The sequence below is a fragment of the Orbicella franksi genome, chromosome 5, assembly GCF_964199315.1.
Source record: "Orbicella franksi chromosome 5, jaOrbFran1.1, whole genome shotgun sequence".
NCBI classification, from domain to species: domain Eukaryota; kingdom Metazoa; phylum Cnidaria; class Anthozoa; order Scleractinia; family Merulinidae; genus Orbicella; species Orbicella franksi.
The window spans coordinates 15,697,401-15,718,522 of NC_138149.1; the positions used below are offsets into that span (position 1 = coordinate 15,697,401).

Below are 21,122 nucleotides of genomic sequence, written 5' to 3' on the forward strand. Positions count from 1 at the left end.
TTTGTCGAGCAGGCTATTTCTGATCTTCTGGCCACAGGTTCAGTGGTCGAGTGTGCGTGTGCTCCTGCTGTGGTTAACCCGTTGTCAGTTTCCATACAGTTAGAGTTCTGGAAGAATAATGTTTCTTATCTCAGTTCCAGTGTTTTGCAGACGTTGCTCGCAGACTATCTCATATTGTATACTCGGATGTTAGCGCTATTGGATTGGCTGCTTTCATTGCCATTGGTAGCATGCCTGTTTTCGCGCAAAAACTGAGATTCTATGTAGACGAATACCAGATCGAGTACCACGTGGAGAGAACTCCACTGTGTTTGTTTTGCTTTGAAAAGTTTGCACATCTTCTTTCAGGGTGCTCTGTTAAGTGGTTTACTGACAACCAAACTGTACCTTTGATCGTCGATTCTGGTAGTATGAAACTGTGTTCGCTTCAACTCGCCGGTGATATATTTGATACCGCCAAAGAAAGTAATATCAAAATCGAGGCTGAGTTGATACCTCGTTCAGCTGATTACTTATGCAAGATCGTCGATTGATGACTGGTCGGTTAAAGATAGCTATTTTCATGAAGTAACCTCTTATTGGGGTCCCTGTTCAATTGATTACTTTCCCAGTTAAAAAAAAAAAAAATTCAAGTTTTTCCCAGTTTCTATTCGAATATTCCCTAGCATTTAGTTGGGTAGGAGAAACCTGTTGGCTGGTGCCACCTGCTTCGTTAAAAATGTCATCCGCCACATATGTTTTTGTCAATAGAACTGGTTACTCTTTATTGGCCTTTCAGCTCCCTTTTGGCCCTTTTTGGTGAATCGTAGGTGGGGTTTCAGATCTTTTGTTATTGATTTTCTCTTCGTTGAGAACGGTAAAGATGTTTATCTCCATGGGACAAATAATAGTTCCTTTTTGGCTCGGAGAATTTTAGTTGCTTGTCGGGGCTGTACAGTACAGTATCCAGTAGAACCTGTCTATGGGGAAGTCATGCCGCGCGGTCATGATTAGGCTGTTTTAGGCCGTTGGGCCATGTCATCTTTGTGCGGGACTGCCCGTTTATCATGTGTTGATCTTAGGTGATTGCACTGTTTTAGGCCGTTGGACCATGTCATCTTTGTGCGGGACTGCCCGTTTATCACGTGTTGATCTTAGGTGATTACACTGTTTAAGGCCGTTGAGCCATGCCGTTTTTGTGCAGGACTGCCAGTATATAGTGTGCTGAATACAAGATTTAGGCCTCAGGGCCTTCCTTATGTTCTGATCTGCGTGTTGTTGCTTTTTTGTTTTTTCTAATTGTTCTCACTTTTTTTTTTGTTATCTTTCAAGTCTACAAAGTGGATGTGTGTTTACTTCAAAGGTTGCCCACTCAAGAGATCCAGACGGCTTCGCAAGTCAACGGAAGCTCTTCCCTTGCGTTCCTCTAAAGCAAAGGCCCCTTCAACAACACAGCGTTATTCAAGTGACTTTCAAACATTTAGAGAATGGTCTTCGCGCTTTGAGGAATTCGCTTGTTTGCCGTCTGATGAGACGTCATTTGCTCCTTATTTGGAGTATTTTGCTGCAGCAGAGTTCCCTCTACTCCACACTTGAGTCTGTCTGTTATGGCATAAATTGGGCACACCATCGGTATGGCTTTCCGATTTGTGATTTGACTTGTGATACAAGTGTTCTCGAGGCGGCTAAAATTGAGCTTACAAAACCTGTTTCCATAAAAAGGGGGGCGCTGTTACTCCCGAGATGATTTTGAGGATATATAATAGGCTTGCACGCCCCAAGGCTAATCCCTTTAATCATCGCTTAGCTGCAATTTGCGTGACTGCCTAATCGGCTTTTCTCCGCGTCAACGAGTTAGCTAGCCTTCGCTGTTGTGACGTTAGTTTTTGCGATGCATTTGTCAGAATTTATACATGTGAGAGCAAAACAGATGTTTATTATATGTAATTTTTAGTTTTAATTTTATGAATTTATTTTCTTCAAAGATAGAGCATATTTTGCTCTCAAAAAATTTGTAGTAAAATAAAGTTTTAGACTTGGCATGCGTTTGCGGAACTAGGATATCTTATACACTTGTTTGATCTACATAGCTTAAGAACAGGGGCCGCTAAGGAGCAGATATCAACAATCTAGACTCTTTATGTCACGGCAGATGGGAGACTGATCGAGCCAAGGACGGCTAGCTACGGCTATATTACGATAAGTTAGAATCTTTACTTTCAGTTTCTTGAAGTTTGCACACTTAGATTCCTTTGTTCTCTTTCTTTATTTTCGAAAGCGGGCATCAATAAACGAGATGCCCGCCCCTGATGCTGTGTTTGTGTTTATTAAGATTAGTTACAAAATATTTTATAATCGTTTCAGGGTGATTAGAGTATAAATATATTTTGTAACGTTTCGCTAATTACACTGGAGTATGTTCACTATGTATGGTTCGTGTTAACCGTAGAAGTATTTTAGGAGTGAATCCCTAAGGGACTAGTAGGCTATTTAAGAATTTGTTAGTTATGCAAGAGCCACTCGAAGGCATCTCTTTCAACTTTGCTTTTTAATTCTTCTGTTTATTCACTGCTGTATTTTCTTTATGATGATGTAACGCTCGCTGTATCCTGCATCAATAAACGAGATGCCCGCCCCTGATGCTGTGTTTGTGTTTATTAAGATTAGTTACAAAATATTTTATAGTCGTTTCAGGGTGATTAGAGTATAACTCTCCTGTATGCCTTTTGAGGCCAGGAAGACTAAATTCACCGTCTTTTCGTTGAATCATGAATTGTACAATTTAATTAAGAGTGCTTTTAACATGAAATTGGAGTCTAAATCAACACGAACGTACAGATATCAAAACCGCGGCGGAGAGCCAATCTATTGCTTGCTAAAGGCCTGCATCGTCCTAAATGGACTGAACAAGAGCTTCTTACATCGAGAATCGATTGAAATTCAGACAAACTAGGCCATAGTTAGCAGTACGCGAACACTCAACATGTTGTCGTTACGTCAATTATCGCTCGGAAGCCACGCAAATAAATTTCTTCCGCGCTAGCGAATCACAGACAGTTCTGATACTTAGCTAAGCCGAGAACGCCTAAAATTGATAAAACAAGGAAATTCTACTCACGATCAGCGCTTGAACTCATGTTCTTCTCTCTCCTCGTGGCCATGTTTTGCTCGCAAATAGCAATGTCCCGGATGTACTTCAATTTTGTCGAGCGCGCAATGGCACATTCAGATTTCAACAGATTTTTTTTCTAAGTCTTTAGCTACATCAAAGTTCAAAGCAAATGACGCCAACAGCAGCTAGAAATGTCTAGTCCATTGCACGTCTAAGCCCTAAATTGATGTGGCTAAAGATTTTTGCTGTCTAAAGCAAGCACAACATTATCGCCACAGGGCAAACGGCCTTCTGTTAGAGGACTAAATGTGACCCGTACAGTTTACACATCTCCTCAGGCCCGCCTCACGTATGATAATGGACGACGCTTACTAGCAAATCGTTAGACTTGGGCCTTCATTGGACTTAATGATGTCCTCGGGCAGACTTCCTTTAGACAGCAAATACAGAACGCTGATCGGTCGCTCCTTGTCAGAGTCACCGCGCGAACTGAATTCAGACGAGTGTAGCCTGGGCTAAAATTCACGCAAATTGAAAAAGGGCTGGGGCGGGGGGGGGGGGGGTGGTCGATAAATGATGAAAAAAAAAATACCTGAATAAATGAAACATGCGGCAGGGAGTTTCTACATTTCATGCTAGGTAAGATTTACAAGTTGCTGTCATAGCGAGAGCAGAAAAAAAAAATTGAAAAAATCAACTAAATCAAAAAACACCTGACTCAGTCTTTAACACCGTTTTCATAAATCCAGACATCTATATGTATGTGTGTGTGTTATATAAAATTGAAAACTTTTACAATAACTAATTCATTTCCTATTTTGCCAATCACAACCATCTCTTCGTAAAAGACAATTGCGTGAACACTGAATGCAGCCGCTGGTGCAACATTTATTTTGTATCTGAAAATAAAATGTTTGGGATCTCTTGTAACTTTTTCCGCTTGATTTGTCAAATCAAAATATACCAAACCATAGAGACTATTAAAGTTTGCGAGATTCAGTTGTGTACCAGTATTATAATCGTCTCTTCTTTTCGCATAAGACATTGAATCGTCGTCATACTTAGTTTCTGGACAAAAAATACCATTTCCGTATTCAAGTCTGCATGTTGTCAAATAAGTGGCATCATCAGCAGCATATAGTTTATAAGTATTAAATAAATATGAATTTTCTGTTGCAACATCGGTTTTTGCTCTTTGGTGATATACAAATATGTGTTGAACGTTATCCACACTTGCTGATTTTTGATAAAAACCACTTGCCTGTGACGGAGCCGATTTTTGATACATTGATCTAAGATATGGCCATTTTGTTTCTTTCAAAAATGAACCGACAAAACTGTTATACAGACTCTTTTGGAATCAGTTTGGGCACCCATAATAGAAAACGGTCAAGAACGACTCTACCATCATCTGCGGCAGCTAATTTTTGAACAAGCTCATCATCATTCTGAAGTGTTATATTAAATTGGAGCTGCATTGGTATAAGCATCTTATCTTCTAACACTTCGAAGAAACTATATCTATTGAGAGGAATAATAACATTGACATCAGCATTTCCCGTTGTTAAAGTTCGTCTTGCTTCAAATCCTGCATTCTGATCAGCATTAGCAATCAGATGGTTAGTATCCAAATACCAAAGACTGTTTTGAGCAACTGATCTGCTGAAATCATCAGACTAGTCCAATAGATTCTTGGCAAAAATAACCTTGTGAAGATTATCTGTATCATAAACAATTTTACCAGCAGATTTGATCCTAAGATGATTTATGAAAGAATGTGCGCCATTGATGACCATAATTCACACACATAAGCTGTTCCATCAGCGAGTTTTTGTAATTGAAATTAAATTTCAAAATATGCATTATACCAATCGTAAAATGCTGATCTGTCATTGATTGCAAATTTGCAACCGTTTTTATCATGATGTTGGCCACCAACTGGTGTGTTTATTGCGTTATCAAGTTGGTATCTTACCAACTCATTTCGCTGTAACATTTCACTTGATCTAAAAGCCATTACAATATTAGTTTAGATAAAAATTAGCGTTTTATTCCTTGTCCTGATATTAAACGATTCAATATCATATCAGTACTTTCTTCTTTTATCGTTGGAATTGTTGCTTTTTCTTTCACACCTCTTAGTCGCTTCATTATCAGATCACCTGATTTTTGTGCCGCTTTTTTACCCAAACGCTCACCAGCGTGTTCTACTCCAGATTTTATTGCTTTTTCGCGATTGGCTTGGCAACATTGTGGAATACAGATGATACTATTTTCCTTATCGGTTTGAATATATTGTCAACAATCAAACCGTTTCCTTTGTGCTTATACAAATTTGCCCATTTTAGGATGGTAAAACCTTTTGAATTCATATGGTTTCATATAAATAGATTGGAGAATTCTTTTCAGTAACAAGCTAAAAGCTGTATCTGCACCGTTATTTATTTGTCGTCTTTTGCCATCGGTTAAATATATTCCTGTTCTCGAAATGGTGTTCTTATTCATGGGATTAAATGTGACTCTCCGTGGTTTTATAGAGAAACTAAACGACGGTTTCAAGATGTATGTGCTAAAACTGTATATAACATCTGTATCTACACCATCAACAAGGCTGGTATTGGCCAGATCACAATGGATATTCAAAATATCTGTATCTTGACTCAAATTGGGTAATCTTAAACCATAATTGTCAGCATCTTTCAGAATCACTTTGTTAAAGCCAATAAGCTCATGAAAATTTGATCCAGTCAAGTCAAGTTGGCAACCCGTTTTCAATTTTATTAATACTCTGAAGGTGCTAGTTTGAAATCCTAACGTTATTGGATATTCATCTTCATCACCCTTTATTACGGTTTCATTTTTCAAAAACGCGTTCATGTTAATATAATTATAAACACCAGCTGGTAATGTAAGTTCTTTCCAAGTTGAACAACCATCTGAGCTGTATTTTATTTTCTGATTATTATAACCAGGATTGATGTTAAAACACGTGAATGACATATTTATTATTCTGTACAAACCAATCATGTATTCATAATTACTATCCAAAATAACTGGTCTATCAAAATTGGTCACAAAATTGGCTGGTGTACTGTTTGCGCTACTGTTATTCAAATAACTTGATAATACAATTTCTCGTTCCATATACAGTTAGATTATATGTTATATTTTAAAATAGCTTTTGTGCAGTTTATTGTATCCTGATTTATTGATTGCTGATATACGTAACAACGTGTCTGACAGAGCAACTCCCGTGTTTCTCATTTTGATTGATGTATTACCAGCCAAAATCTCTCCTATACAACGTCTCCACCTTTCTGTTTTCGAATTCCAGATCCTTTCATCGTCTTGACTTTGGTTTTGTAATATTTTATGTACTGGCCCAACACAGCATTTGCATTCTGTATTCTTTTCTTATTCGCTTGCCTTTCAGCTTCAGATATTGCTCCCTTTTTTGTACTGTTTTGTGACAGCTGACTGATAACCTTTCAACTCATTGCGTCTTAATTCCGCATTTTTTATTATTTTATCAAGATACGCTTTATTCTTTTGTGGCGTCATTTCAGTTTGATTCAATCGCATTTCTACATCGTCATAATTTGTTACACCAATATCATCTAGCATCTTGTTAGCCATGTCTTCATCAGCTACCTCATAATCAGGTACTTCATCATCGTCGTATTCTGTAGGCATTTCTTGTGGTTCTTGAGACAAACATTGAGAATCAACGTAAATCTCCTTTTTCCCTTCTAAAACGTCCTTCAACGATTCTTCATAGGTTTGTGGTTTTGGTACTATTTGTTTGGTATTTTCTGGTTCAAATAAATCACCCAGATTCATATCTTCAACCTCATCTTCAATATTAATACCATAATCTGGTACACCTTCCTTCTTCTTTCGTCTTTCGTCTCATTGGTGGTATTTTCAAATTACTAGCCACAACATCATCCAATTTAGTTGTTATTGGTTCAAACACTTTTTTGAAAGATGCCTGGCTTGTCTGTTTACTGATGTCACTCTGTGTTATTGTATTATAAACATAATTAATTTTATCACCCAATTAGATTTCTTTTTTGCAAGTTCTCTTCACTTTAGTAAACTCATTATAATATTGTATTATATAAAACATCATGTACTACATCGTGTACTAAAATTATATACCAGTATAATATGAAAATACCAAACTATGATATCAAAGAGGATGTTGGTAATTATAAACAATTATTCCAATTTATGCCTGACCGTTGCTTTCGGATGCTAATTTGGGGCCCATCAGGCTCAGGAAAGACGAATTCATTGCTTCATATGATAATGAATTACTGTATTTCGATAAATGTTATCTATATGCGAAAAATCTCGAACAATCAAAATATGAATATCTGATTAGTAAAGAAGTTGGTTATGATACATTAGAAGTTAGTAATGATGAAATACAATCAGTTTCAGAAATGAATGGTGGTAATCAAAAGCTTGTCATATTTGATGACTTTGTTTGTGAAAAGAACCAATAGCCATTAATCGATTACTTGATAAGAGGAAGACACAAGAATTGTAGTGTGATATATCTTAGTCAGAGCTACTATAAAACTCCAAAGGATATTAGACTAAACTGCTCTTATTTTTGTATTTATGAACTCCCAAGTGCTGATGAAAAATCACTTTTATGCCGTGAAAACAATGTTGATCAAAAGTTGTATGAAAAAGCTACTAATGATCCATATAGCTTTCTGTATATAGATAAACCACGAAAATTTACCGCTAAGAATTTCAACGAGAGATTGTAATTTTTAATCTAATATTATTATACATGTCTTATTCAAACGGAATATCAGGCTGGTCAGGTGAAGTTGCCTCATCTGAAACAGTAATAGTAAAGGGTGAAAAAGGAGACCCTGGAATAGGTTTTAATTTAACTTCTTATGGAAATTATGATTTACAAAATAAAAAAGTGTTCAACCTGGACAGTCCTGATGATCATAAAGTTGATGATGATTACAACACAAGAATCAAGAGATCTCAAGAGTGCTGTTAATAAAGAGTATTTGAACGACAAATTTCTGAAGAAGGATAAAGATGTAATTATTATGATGCCAGACAAATGGTAATCAAAAACACAGAACCGTATTATGATGGGTTATATGATAATAATACCTTAGTCAGTAAAGGCTTATGTTGATGCAGAAAATAGTAAGCAAGATATTGCTATTGCTGATAAAACCAGTAAGGCTTATGTTGATACAGAAAACGGTAAGCAAAACATTGCTATTGCTGGTAAAGCCAACAAGTCTTATGTTGACAACGCTGATTCGGTTCTTCAGACGAATATTGATGGAACAAAAGAAGCTTTATGAGAAGTATTTGTGAAATTGGATCAAGGTTTGGATGAAAAATTGAGTATTCATGGTGGAAATTCTATGACTGTTGATCTTGATGCAGGCGACAACAAAATTATCAATTTAGGACCACCACCAACAAAAGACAATGCTGCTTCAAAAGAATACGTTGACACTGAGATATCAAAAGTTGGTGGTTCCAATAAAATGGCTGCTGATTTTGACATGAACAACAAAAAAATAATCAACTTATCCACTGACTCCCACAACATGTTGTCAGCCACTAATATCAGGTACGTAAACCAGGTCAAATCGGATATGATTATAACGCTGACTGATAGTTTTAGTAAAAAGATAAATGAGGCACATATAAGCGGCTCAACTGACTAAAAAAATGTTTTCCAATACCTTATGGACGATGTTAACCAGTCAACAAGTGAAAGTAACATTATCGTTGATGGTATCGAAGACTTTTCCGATTCGCTTCATGACATTGGTAAAAAAGCCTACAGTTTTAGAATGGGAAAAGGAGCACAAAACTGGTATGCATCTCGACTGAGTTTCAACATGTATCTACTTCCTGAAGGTGAATTCACTTTGGTGATTGAGTTTTTTTCACCAGTTATGGATCAGGTGACAGTGTCAGTTGTTTCTACTTCATTGAATATCAGTCAACAATCAACGAAACTGTTTTCTAAATACAGTAGATCCATCATCCACCTGCATAAATATGATGTAACTCCACCTGAATACATCTTTATTGACTTAAGATGCCAGGGTATTGCAAACAGTACATCTCAGGGGCGTGGTCATTTGGTTATTTATGGAATCGAGGACTCACAGAATGATGTGAGCTCAGATGTCTTCGATGAGCCGTATTATTTGGAAAACGGAAAAATGACATTCAAAACTACTGTTGATTTTTTGAAATCTGCAAACTTTAATACAAACATCGATATCAAAAATCATCAGATAAAAAATGTTCAAGATGATGTCGAAAATAATGATACTGTGAATATCAAACAGTTGAATGAATTTGAAGATGATCTTGTAAAATCTTTCAGAAGAGAAATGCAAAATAAAATAGATCTTTTGGAAACAATAAAGTCTTTAGAATACAAAATAATCATAATGGAGAAACAAATGGCCAGCTTGACATTGAATGCACCATTATTCAAAAGATTATTCGAATTCCGCGCTGATTTATTAAATCCTGAAACTGTCAAGAGGAGTGTTCCTATAATATAAGTGCTTGGGATAATTTGAATGTAGTTACCTCAACTAGTTCACCAAGTAGCAAGAATTTTTCTGATTTAAGTCTAAAATATGGGTTCAAAAATTTCTGTAATGAAATGGATGTTAATCTCGACGTACAGAATGATTTCACCATGTTTTTTTATTATCAAGCATGATACCAGTCTTTCATATGTTTTTGGTATGCATTTTAGACACACAGCTCCAACAGATAACTACTCTATAGACGCACAGAATAGTGGTAATTTAAGCAATCTCAGATGCAGACCCAGTAATTTCGTATCTCCAAAATTTATCAATTTTGCAAATAAATTAAAAAATAAACAACTCATGACATGGGCTGGCAAAAATGGTAGTTCATACACTATAACGATAGCAGGAACATGTAACATAATAACAGAAACACATTCTTATTCTGAACACGCATCTTCCAAAATACATCTCCATACAATGGGATATCTTTTGAGAATGGGTTTCACAACGAACTCTTATGCAATAGGTGGAGATGCTTTTCAAGCTATGGCATTAGCAGAACAAAACTTAGGAACATATTTCGGATTAGATTAAATATAATCTAAACCATACGTATGAAAGCATCAAAGACTATTTTCAATTTCAATCACATTAATCCAAATTTAACCGAAGCTGAGATATCAGAGTTGAAAGCTTTGTACAAACACTTTCATAAAAAATACTGGCTATTCAAAATGGCATACAAATATTTTAGAAAAATGGACCTGGCATGTAAAATGGATCTGTTGGATTGATAGCAACAGGAACAAAAGTGGGAGCTGCAACATTGAACCCCATTGTTCTTGGGACAATATCAGGTGCTGGTCTTAGTTTGAGCGCATTCACAGAAGCTAAAAATTACAAACGAAAGATTGAGATGTGTAAAATTGCTTACACTTCATATGAAAAAATATTGACCGTCATAAGGTCCTTTCTGAGAGGATTAGAATTCGATGACGAACGACTTTTGGACTACATCAAAATGGTCGATGAAATTATAATAGATATGTGTCCATTATACGACAAGTCTGAGGATAAATACAACAAATTGTTTACAACTGAATAATATCTCGTGTTTTTTTCCGATATTGCTCATAAATGTCTAGCGCTTTTTTAGACTTCGTTATGGGTTATTTTCATGTGGTATATTTAACATTTTGAATATTTGTTTCAAAATAAAATTAATGTTAATCATTCGTTTGCGATTACCATTAATCTGTGGTAGCATCTTGTCTATTTCTCTGAAAATCTTATGTATTTTGGTTAAATCAGAAACTGGTATTTGTAATTTGTATTTACTGCATATATTATTTATCACGTTTTCTAAATGATATTTTCTTTGGTAAACCGATTTCTTGACAATCTTGTACTTGTTTTCATGAAAATCAATGTATTCGCTGGCTATATCATAACTGTTAACTGTGCCGCAATTACGGCATACATTGGCGCCTTTGTTATTGACAATATCTTGTTTTTCACAACAAGGAAGTTATATTGTTGATGGTTGTTGTAATTCATGATCGCAGAATCGACAATCTATGTAGTCCATTTTGATCATCTCACTATGTATTTCTATATTGCAGTTCATCACTAATACGTATAGTAAATTTGATCAGGATCTGTTGATTGACTCGATTGACTTGAACTATACGAACTCATACATTATAGGTATAGAGTTTATTTTTTACATAACAGTTATACTATGGAACTCGATATGAAAAATTACGAAGTATATTTTTTCAGACTAGAAAATACCCTGACAAAATATTCTATGCGGTTTTCAAAAAAGAGTCATTTTGGAAAAAAATTGAGAGGATTATTATGTAGATAATATGTATATGGAAATTGTACGTTGGGTCTGTCCGTATTGCTGTGAATATTATTTGTTGGCGTATATAATCCAACATAAACTAACAATGAAGCATCAAACGAATAAAGCAGAGTTTGAGAAGAGATATGATGAAAAGGTCAACGACTGTCTTATACAATTATGTGTTTTTGATGCATCAGAAAGAGAGTGAGAATTAGGGAAAAGTCCCGCGGATATGACATAACAGACTTGCGGTCTTTCCGATAAATGTCGCGCAATGGACTAATTTTTGATTTTATAATGTCCGTAAGCATATGATCGTATGCCATCTTTTTTCAGATATCTTTTACCATCAAAAAAACTCAAGTTCAGTTTATTCAATTTATAGCTTCCCAGTTGATGGCGACACATTTGATTGTTTTCATCTTATGATACATTTGCTGACTATTGAAGAGAGTATTTTTATAGTCAACATGATGAATATTCTTTTTGATCGCAATTTTCTTGATTTCTTTCGCGGTTTTACCGTTTTCACCATTGTCTTTGATATACGAATACATTTTACTTCTGAGACCAACAAATTCTGTTATTATTTCACCAGCTGCCTCATCTTTGAACTTACCAATTACTTTCTTATTGGTCTTATTATAGAATTTACTATCTTCTGGATAATCACTGTTATCAAACTTACTTTTATCCGCCTAAAAGTCTTTGTAGATGTCTTTTGTTCGAATTTCACATGTGAGACAGTCAGTATCTGTGAACAATAATTGAGCTTTTGATCCGTATTTTTTGTTTGATGTAATTGTAGTGGAAATCATACATCAAAGTCTTACTGAAGTCTAAAATACACATACCTAAATAAACAGGTCTGTTCAAGGTCAGTGCTTCTTTGATCTTATGTACTGCAACTAGATTTTTATTGAAAATTTTTGATGATACGTAAGTAGGCTTACTTGCTACTTTAACATGTTGTTTCTCATCAGTAACAAGTCTAACATCAACTCGTTTACGAACATTCTCCATAGTTTTCCCAAAGACTGCATTATTCATGGGTTTGAAGATGTCTTTTTCAAACGAATTTTTAGCATTAGTTCGTTTTCGTGTATTAAAATTAATGTGCTCTTTTAACCAAGGAGATTGATTAAATTTTAAAACACGATGAATTTTGGTTAATTTTAATCCCAAATCAAGATATAATTGTATATTTCTGTAGTGGAAAACATATTTCTCTTTGTTATTCAACTGAGACTATTATCCAATCACTACCTTCCAATAGCCATTGTGCGATCTTTTTCAAAATCTCTTCTTGGGAAATTTTTAATTGTTGGTTTAAATCAATGATGTTTGTAACAGTCTTGGCTTTACTATTGAAAGGAGCAGTTTTACGTTTCAAATAATGCTTTCCACCAGTAATATCAATTTCAACTTCAACATCATTATCATTTTTTCCACTATCAGGGATTTCTTTGATAAAATTTACTCTCAGAGTTTCATAAAATTTGAAATTTTTATTATTTTCCAAGTGAGATTTATTAAAATAGTACTCAATTGCCTGTCTGGTAGTTTGTAATTGAACTAACGGATCAATTTTATTTTTTAAATTAATTTCATAAGTTTCAACAGCATCTTTTAGAACTCGTTTAACAGGCGTTGTTTTAGTTCTTGGAGCTGGAATGGGAGGTTTTTTTTTGTTCTTGGTTTAGGTATTGGTTTTTCTACCTTCAACATAGCTCCAATAGGTAATTCTATCACTTTTGTTCTTGGAGCTGGAACAGGTGGTTGTTTAGTTCTTACAGCTGGCACAGGTTTAATCGTTCTAGGTTTTGGAACTGGCATCTGACCACCAATATAACCATCTCTGAACTCAGGTGCTGGGGGAATTATGAGATTTTCATATTCCCAGATCATTTGTATGACACCTTTGCGTGGTTTAGGAATTGGTTTTGTTGATCTTTCAACAACAGATCAATAAGTTGAGATTTTGTCAATTTATTCAAATTTAATTTATTCATCTCTACTATATTATAGTTAGATATTATCATAATATTTTTCTTATTCATACTCATTACTACCAATATATTAATACCGACATCGGTTTATATCTAATTTGGAGGGGTAATTTTTTATGTGATTTTCAGTAACTTGTGACTGGGGTTGTATTGATGAGGCTATAATATTATTTCACATTGAGCAAATGGTGAGGCAAATTTTGATTTCTGGAGGGATGTGGTGAAAAAGTAGGAAAAAATGAAAAGCCATGATTTTGAAATGGTGAGCCATTTTTTGATTTCTGGAGGGGTTGGAAGACTGTTTTTTGAAAAAATATGAAAAATGCGTGTTTCGAGTTGGGGCCCGGTGAGGTAATTTTTTTGATTTCTAGAGGGGTGGTAGACACGAAAATTGCTCACGAGCGGGCTTGAAACGGAAGTTGCTCTGAGAGGGCTGAAAATACATTTTTGGAGAGTGAGCCCGGCGAGGGTATTTTTTTGGGGGGGAAGGCCGTTTTTGCATAATGTCTTAGTAGTCCCATTTCCTATACTACTCAGGATACCCGAAGCTAACATGAATAAATTTCAAATTGCAGTTAACTTTGGCTTGTAAATTAACGCTGTAATGCTGCTTTCTGTTGAAGTAGTCCTGGGGGTTATCTGGGGGTGCGTTTATTTCGATGTGACAATGGTCTATAGCGCCAACTATTTGGGGAATCCTGTATTCCTCTTCAAACTCATCGATCAGTTTCTGTAACTTTTGTCTCGTTAATGGAAACCTAATAAACTGGTCTTTCAGTCGGAGAAGAGAAAGTTCGAATTCGTCACAGATAGTTTTAGCGGTAGACATCCCAATTCCAAATTGCAGTCCACAGCTTTTGAAGCTATCCCCTGTTGTTAGCCTCCACAGCGGAACGGCAATTCTTGCTTCGACGCTTACAGGTAAATGCATTCCTATGCGAACTGGACCATTTATACGAGCGCAGTTTATATAAGACGCGAAGTGCTCGTATAAATCATGTGGTTCACGGCTTATTAGCGACTCTGTTTGCGGCTAATACCTCGCTTTTGTGTTGGTTGTCATAGCAATCGCGGAATAGTATAATATTCTGCCCTGGGTATTGTTATTCATGAAATGTAAATAAGGTATGGGGAAACGCTCTGGCTTGGGACGAGCCCAAACGAGACGAAGAGTCTGGAGGATGCGCTCCAAAAACCCGGATTCCTCGCGGAGTGGGAGGGCGGGTCGCTACATCTAATCTAAACGGCGGCCTAGAGTAGAGTGCAAGGGGTGGGCCCAACGTGGACCTTTATATTCATAATTTAGAAGTCTCCAGGGCATATTATTAACATATGCAAATGACTTTGGATAGCTCGAGCGGAAGAAAAACTTGCACTTAAGCAGTGCGACTCGCGTTTTACGTATTTATGTTCATATATGTTATTTACCGGCTGGGAGGTCCTTGTAGTGAAGATCTGTGACGACCTCAAGCCCGAGGTCACAATTTTTCGCTATACGGACCAGCCGTAGGCCAATAAATAACGTTTTTTTCCTCTCTCTCCCACCTTACGTTTTGAAATTGTTGATCATTTCCACACAAACATCGCGCGCGCGTTGCCTTGACTGTGGTCACAGATAGGAAAATCCGGACCGCGCTAAGAGCCAATCAGATTGCAGGATTCGTTAAGAAAAATAAATGTATATTGAACAAGCGTGAGGTCCGTAAAAAAGAATGAATGAGACTAATATTCCCTAATACAGACCGAACAATTTACTTCAATAACGTATTTATTATAATGGATCTTTTAAAATTCTGCTGACACATGAATGCATCAATTCTCGGTAAGCGCGCGAGCCAAGGTCAATTATATGTTTGCTTGTCTCAGGCCGCTTTCGAGAAAGTTTAACTAAAACTGTCCTCCAGACATAAAGGAAAATATATTTCTACTTAAGAAGACACTGTTTTCTTTCGTGCAAAAAAGGTGATTTACCGAAACGAGAGAATATGATCTGTCTGTTGCCGAAACTATTTCTGAGCGGTCCAGTATGGGGCGCTGAGAAAAGCAATCGGAATTATCCTCTGCCTCGTGGACCAATTTGCCACGCATATAATAAGGATAATTACAGATGCATTTATATCATTTCGGCATGATCGTGCATCTGTAATACCGAGTTTGATAGCGCGGCTTTGCAAGCTATGCAGTTAAGTTGTATTTAACACACTTGCTTTTCATAACAATACATACCTTCTTTTGGGTTTGTTTGGTTGCGTCAAGCAAGACCTCAATACGTGACTTCTCTAAAGCCCACGTTCACTTTAGAGAAGCATTCGATTCCAAAGTCCGAAGATAATTGCTCATATACCATGATGGCTAAGCCAATGAAAACTCTTGGATTGCATTATCCATTGATTCAGCTTTTAATACTACACGTTAACACATCCGTCTCCTTAGGAGGCTCGTTCGATATCAATAACGCGCTATAACACTATTTTATGCTTGCACCGGCGTTATAACATGTCTTCCGTCGCTTCGTGCACACCTATTTTAAGTATCTGAACAATATTTGAGAGGGAATAGGACGTCCTTCTTTGATTTACATTTGTGGTATATATCGTAACGCAAGCGGAAAACCGAAAAATCATAATAAAAAAGAAAATACGAGAGACTAAACAAATCTGTGCAAATACGAGGAGGACATGTGTTTTACGATCAAGCTTGATATTTGAATTTTTACAAATTGTTTTTGGTGCGTCTTCAATGATAGATTACGGTGATTGAAACAAGCCTTAATTAATTTTTTTGCTCCATAATTGTTTTTTTTGAAAGAAAAAGAAAGAGCAATGCAATCTAAATGAAAAAGTCTTTATGTGTCTCTACTGGAGTTCAGTTAACGACTTCATAAAAAGAACGTCTCCATAAAACAAACGCCTCCATACACAGCAAGTTGTCTAGCGATCATTCTCTCTCTAAACAGTGACAGAGACAAACTTCCATGTCAAGTTGAAAAGCTGGAACTATCTGTTCCCCCTCGTTGCTGAACGATTCAAGAAAATAAATTTCGTGCAGCTTCAAAGGTATCATGAAGAACAATGAGGCATAAATATCACCTATTAGAAATAGCCGATAAAATACGCACGCTGCTTGGTTAAAAATCGTGTTTCTATAACACGTAATGATGGTCTGAGCAAAGATAATTTACATTTTGATGATGTTATATTTGGTATGTGCCGCCCCAAAACTGTAGGTTTTGAGCTGTTATTATTCCAATCTGCAACAACAACCAACCATTTTATTTTGCCAGATTTACAAGAAAAGATAAAACCAGCTAGTATAAAAAAACAAAAAAACTACTCAGACTAGTTAAGAAAACTAAACAAGCAGAGTAGATAGAAAAAAATAATAACAGGTTTTACCCTGTTTGCCACATACATAATCAAAGCGAAAAAAAAACCCACAAAAAAACGAGATATAAACATATAGTTAAGTGAATGACAAAAAAAAAAAGAAAGTAAAAAGTAATTTTACTCTACCAGTTAATGATAAGACCAAACTTGTATGTAAGTTTGTTTGGAACAAACAAAAACTATCTAAGGTAATAATACTAAGCCAATCTAAACTCTCTCGGTCTCCGAGGGTGGGGATGGAAGGCTTCGCCAGAGACTGTGTAGTGACAGCAAGTCCTGACTCGTACCCAGTGCTCCTATTAGACCACTCATAAGTATCTTAAACACTCATGATTGATCCAATAGGTTTACCTCCAGGCTCGCCAGATGTGTTTCCTTAAGCTCTCGGCGCACTGCCAGGCATGAGATATCCATATGGCACTGGAAAGCTGGTGTGAACATTGTTAACATTACAACAGGGCACTGGCGGTTTAGTGTAATGTAGTGTAATATATGTAATAGGAGCACTTTCATGTACACAGGAAGTGTTTTCCAAGGCACGGGATATCCGTATGGCATTCGAAAGCTGGTATCAAAACACGAGGTTTTGAATGCCTCATGGATATCCCGCATTGCTTAAATAGTCAACCGTCAGCCTCCCTCCTGTTAGGATTTTAAATAATTTGTGTTCTATTTGCAAAATTAGTTTCATTATTTATAGTGCCCTCAATTGCTTAATACCCTATAAAATAATCCAGTACGCCGTCGACACAACTGTTTTTGTTCAAGATATTCGGTCTGTTCATAGACTCTTTGATCTGCTGCAACAATTTGGAAACTGTTCTGGTCTCCGAATAAATCAATCTAAATAAGAAATACTTTGGCTGGGATCATTGCGTCAGAGAAAGGATTCCATTCTTAATCTAAAATTAAGCGATGAGTCTGTTTACGCATTGGGTGTATATTTTTCATATGATGAAGAACTTGCCACTAAAAATCTTCTTTGAAAAGTTTCCCTAAAAGACACTCAACATTTGGTGGTCTCGAGATATATCTATGTATGGAAGAGTAAATGCAGTCAAAACGTTGGTAATATGCACACTAACTTTTATTTGCAGCGTGTTAGACACTCCAAATGGGTTTACCGATAAAGTAAACAACATAATATTCGATTACATATGGAAGTACAAGAATCCAAAACTAAAAAAAAAAACGACTTAAATCAAATATAAGAACGAGGGGGGCCTTAATATGCTAGATTTTACGCCATTTGATAAAGCATTAAAGATAGCTGGGTAAAGCACTTGTACGCTAACGATAAAAGACCATGTAAATTTATCCCACTATCCTTACTTTCCAATGTTGGCGGCAACCTTCTTTTCCGGTGTAACTATGACATCCAATATCTACCACTGAATGAAAACTTATCAAAATTCTATCGAGATATAATTTCCCACTGGCAGAAAATTAATAGCACTAATCCGAAAACAAAAGGAGACGTACTAACTCAAATAATATGGAATAATCAGTTTATTCGAGTATACAAGTCATCTGTCTTCTACCATGGTTGGAAAAAAGTCAGCATTGAAAATCTCTCGTGCCTTTTCGACAACGAAATTAACACCTTGATGCCTTTTAAAACCTTCATGCAGAAATACAACGCCAAGAGTAATTTTCTACAGTATTACAGCCTTCTGTCTGCAATACCGCAGAATCAGAAAACCGTGCTAAAGCAGGAATGTCTTCTATCGTCAACTGAATACGTACCACTTGAAATCGAAAAGGTTACATGCAAAACAATTGACAATACTTTACTGAATCAGCAGCACTTCCCTCCTCCAACTGCAGACAGAAGACTTATTGAACGCGGCTTTATCTTTCAAGAAAGACAAAAAATCTATTCACCTCCTTTTCCTGTCGCAAATGAGGTACAATTATCCGTGTTTCAATATAAAATAGTTCATAATATCCTGTATACAAATAAAATTCTTTACAAGACGAAAAAGAAACAGCAACCCAATTGTCCTTATCGCCATGACATTGATCAGACACCACTCCATTTATCTGTCGAATGTCCAATTGCTAAATCCTTGTGGAATAAATTTACAAAGTGGTACTACACTACATGTAGAGGAAACATTGCTTTAGAGGTGAATGATATTATGTATGGTTTTTAAAATACACATCGTCCGGCTTAACTCTAAATCACCTGATCACAATTGGAAAATATTTTCTTTACATTAGCGCAGTACAAGATGAAAAAAGACAATTAACTATTGCAGGCTAGCTGTGCAAATACAAATATTGTTACTATCCATTTGGAAGTAACTTAATTAAATTATCGATTTGTAAGTAATTGTATTGTATCGTAATATTAGTATTGTTCTCAGTAGCATAAGTATCGTTTTGTTAGTAATGTCAACTATTATACTACAGGCTGAGAAATTTCTGAAATGTGATTGGCTAAGACCAGTAGTATTTAAGCCAAATTTGAAATACTTACATGTAAAAATTACAGCCAGTTTCCATGGTAACTGAAAAATTATTGTTTCTAATTTTAAAACAATGGCGGATAGATTTCCCGATTCTGACGCGAAGAACTACAACAATTTAAGGAAAATGCCGAAAATTCGAACACAAAGAAAAGCACTAAGACCTGGGTTACTGTTTGGACCACATGGGCTGAAGAAAAAGGATACAGTCCAGATATTGTAAGCCACGAAGCCAAGGAACTTGACGAGATGCTTCAGAAGTTTTTCGCCGAGGTGAGAAAGAAGGATGGTTCAGACTACGAGCCAGACAGTTTGCGGGTAATGATAGCGTCCCTGGACCGTCATTTATAGGAAGCAGGCAGCAGCATTTCCATTGCCAAGGACAGAGAGTTTGTCAACAGTCGCAAAGTACTCGAAGGGAAAGCTCGCTTCCTCCGTGAACAGGGCTACGGCAAACGTCCCCGTGCATCAAAAGCACTAACCACTGAAGACGAAGAGCTGTTGTGGTCCAAAGGGCTCCTTGGCAGCCAGTCTCCGAAGTCCCTAATAACCACAATGTGATTTCTTTTGACGCAGCATTTCGGATTACGAGGCTGTCAGGAACACCATGACACGTATGTCGAAGATTTTTCATTCACCAAAGACGACAATGGCGTCGAGTACATCACGTACGAAGAAAATCCCACAAAAACGCGTCAGGGCGGCCTTCGCAACAAAAGAAGAGTGGTTCAGCCGAACATGTTTGCAACTGGTGGGCCAAGATGTCCAGTCAAGCTTCTAAAGACGTTCCTGGCACACAGACCCGAGGAAATGAAAAACAGTGGGCCATTTTACCTCGCGGTGATTGAGCGCCCTAAGTCTCAAGTGTGGTATAAGCGACAGAGAATGGGGATCCACAGCATTAATTCCTTCATGAAATCTATGGCTCTTCAGGGCGAGATTGAAGCTAAACGGCTCACAAAGCACAGTGCACGGAAAACGCTGGTGAAGAAACTCAAAGCTGCCAACCAACCTCGCTCCGCAATTATTGGCGTCACTGGCCATACAAACGAGCGCTCTTTAGCCGACTACGAGGAAGGCGATGAGAATGAACAACGGCTGATTTCCTCAATCATAAGCTCTGACGGTCAGGCAAGCACGTCCAACCAACGCCGTCCTCTTCAGAATGTTGGCCTTTCCTCTGATGTGGAAAACACGCTGATGATGAATGAAGAGCGGTTGACTACAATCAACAATTTCCACGGCTGTCAAGTGACCATCAACTACCAGCTTAGCCAGAAGTTTCCCGAGCCGAGGTGCAGTGTTCCACAGGCAGAATCGATTGCAGATGATTGTTAAACTTTGATTGATGAGCCTATTAAAAACTTTCACTCTTTAGAACTGAGATTTACAGACATTCGAGTACAGTTTCATCACAGTTGTGTGCTGTGTGACCATATGTGATGTTGAAGCGATCACATGTTTAATCACATGTCATTGTAAAGCCATTCAACTGCGCGTGACTAAATAAAAATATGTGTGTTATATGAAATGCAAAATTTCTTTGCCTTGTAATATAAACAAAAAATAGTACGGTTTCTTCGGGGTATTTGGGATAAATACAGGCTCGTGATATTTCAAAACTCCCCAAATATCACTCGCCGCGGCGGCTCGTGATATTTTGGTGAATTTTGAAATATCACGCGCGGTATTTATCCCAAATACCCCTGGAAACCGTGCTATTTCCTATACATATCGTATTGTAGCTAGTTTT

The 21,122-nt window shown here is 36.8% G+C and overlaps 2 protein-coding genes across 2 annotated transcripts in view; both read left to right on the top strand.

Moving 5' to 3' along the window:
• The window catches only part of LOC145486998 (uncharacterized), a 1,937-nt gene extending 179 nt beyond the window's left edge, over nucleotides 1-1,758 (top strand). The window contains exons 1-3 of the mRNA XM_081465710.1: nucleotides 1-539; nucleotides 1,080-1,137; nucleotides 1,312-1,758. The exon at nucleotides 1-539 is cut by the window's left edge and continues 179 nt beyond it. Coding sequence (XP_081321836.1) covers nucleotides 515-539; nucleotides 1,080-1,137; nucleotides 1,312-1,726 — 498 coding nt within the window. The 5' untranslated portion in view covers nucleotides 1-514 and the 3' untranslated portion in view covers nucleotides 1,727-1,758. The remainder of the gene's footprint in view (nucleotides 540-1,079; nucleotides 1,138-1,311) is intronic.
• Nucleotides 1,759-19,482: 17,724 nt separating this feature from the next.
• On the top strand, nucleotides 19,483-20,811 carry LOC145487361 (uncharacterized). Its single transcript, XM_081466124.1, has 2 exons — nucleotides 19,483-19,679; nucleotides 19,721-20,811. Exon 2 carries the CDS (start codon nucleotides 20,108-20,110, stop codon nucleotides 20,705-20,707), a length of 600 nt encoding a protein of 199 aa, XP_081322250.1. The 5' UTR covers nucleotides 19,483-19,679; nucleotides 19,721-20,107; the 3' UTR covers nucleotides 20,708-20,811.
• The last annotated feature ends 311 nt before the right edge of the window (nucleotides 20,812-21,122 follow it).

Excerpts from the sequence above, each read along its gene's own strand:
- LOC145487361 (XM_081466124.1), top strand. The coding sequence starts at position 20,108 with ATGTTTGCAACTGGTGGGCCAAGATGTCCAGTCAAGCTTCTAAAGACG.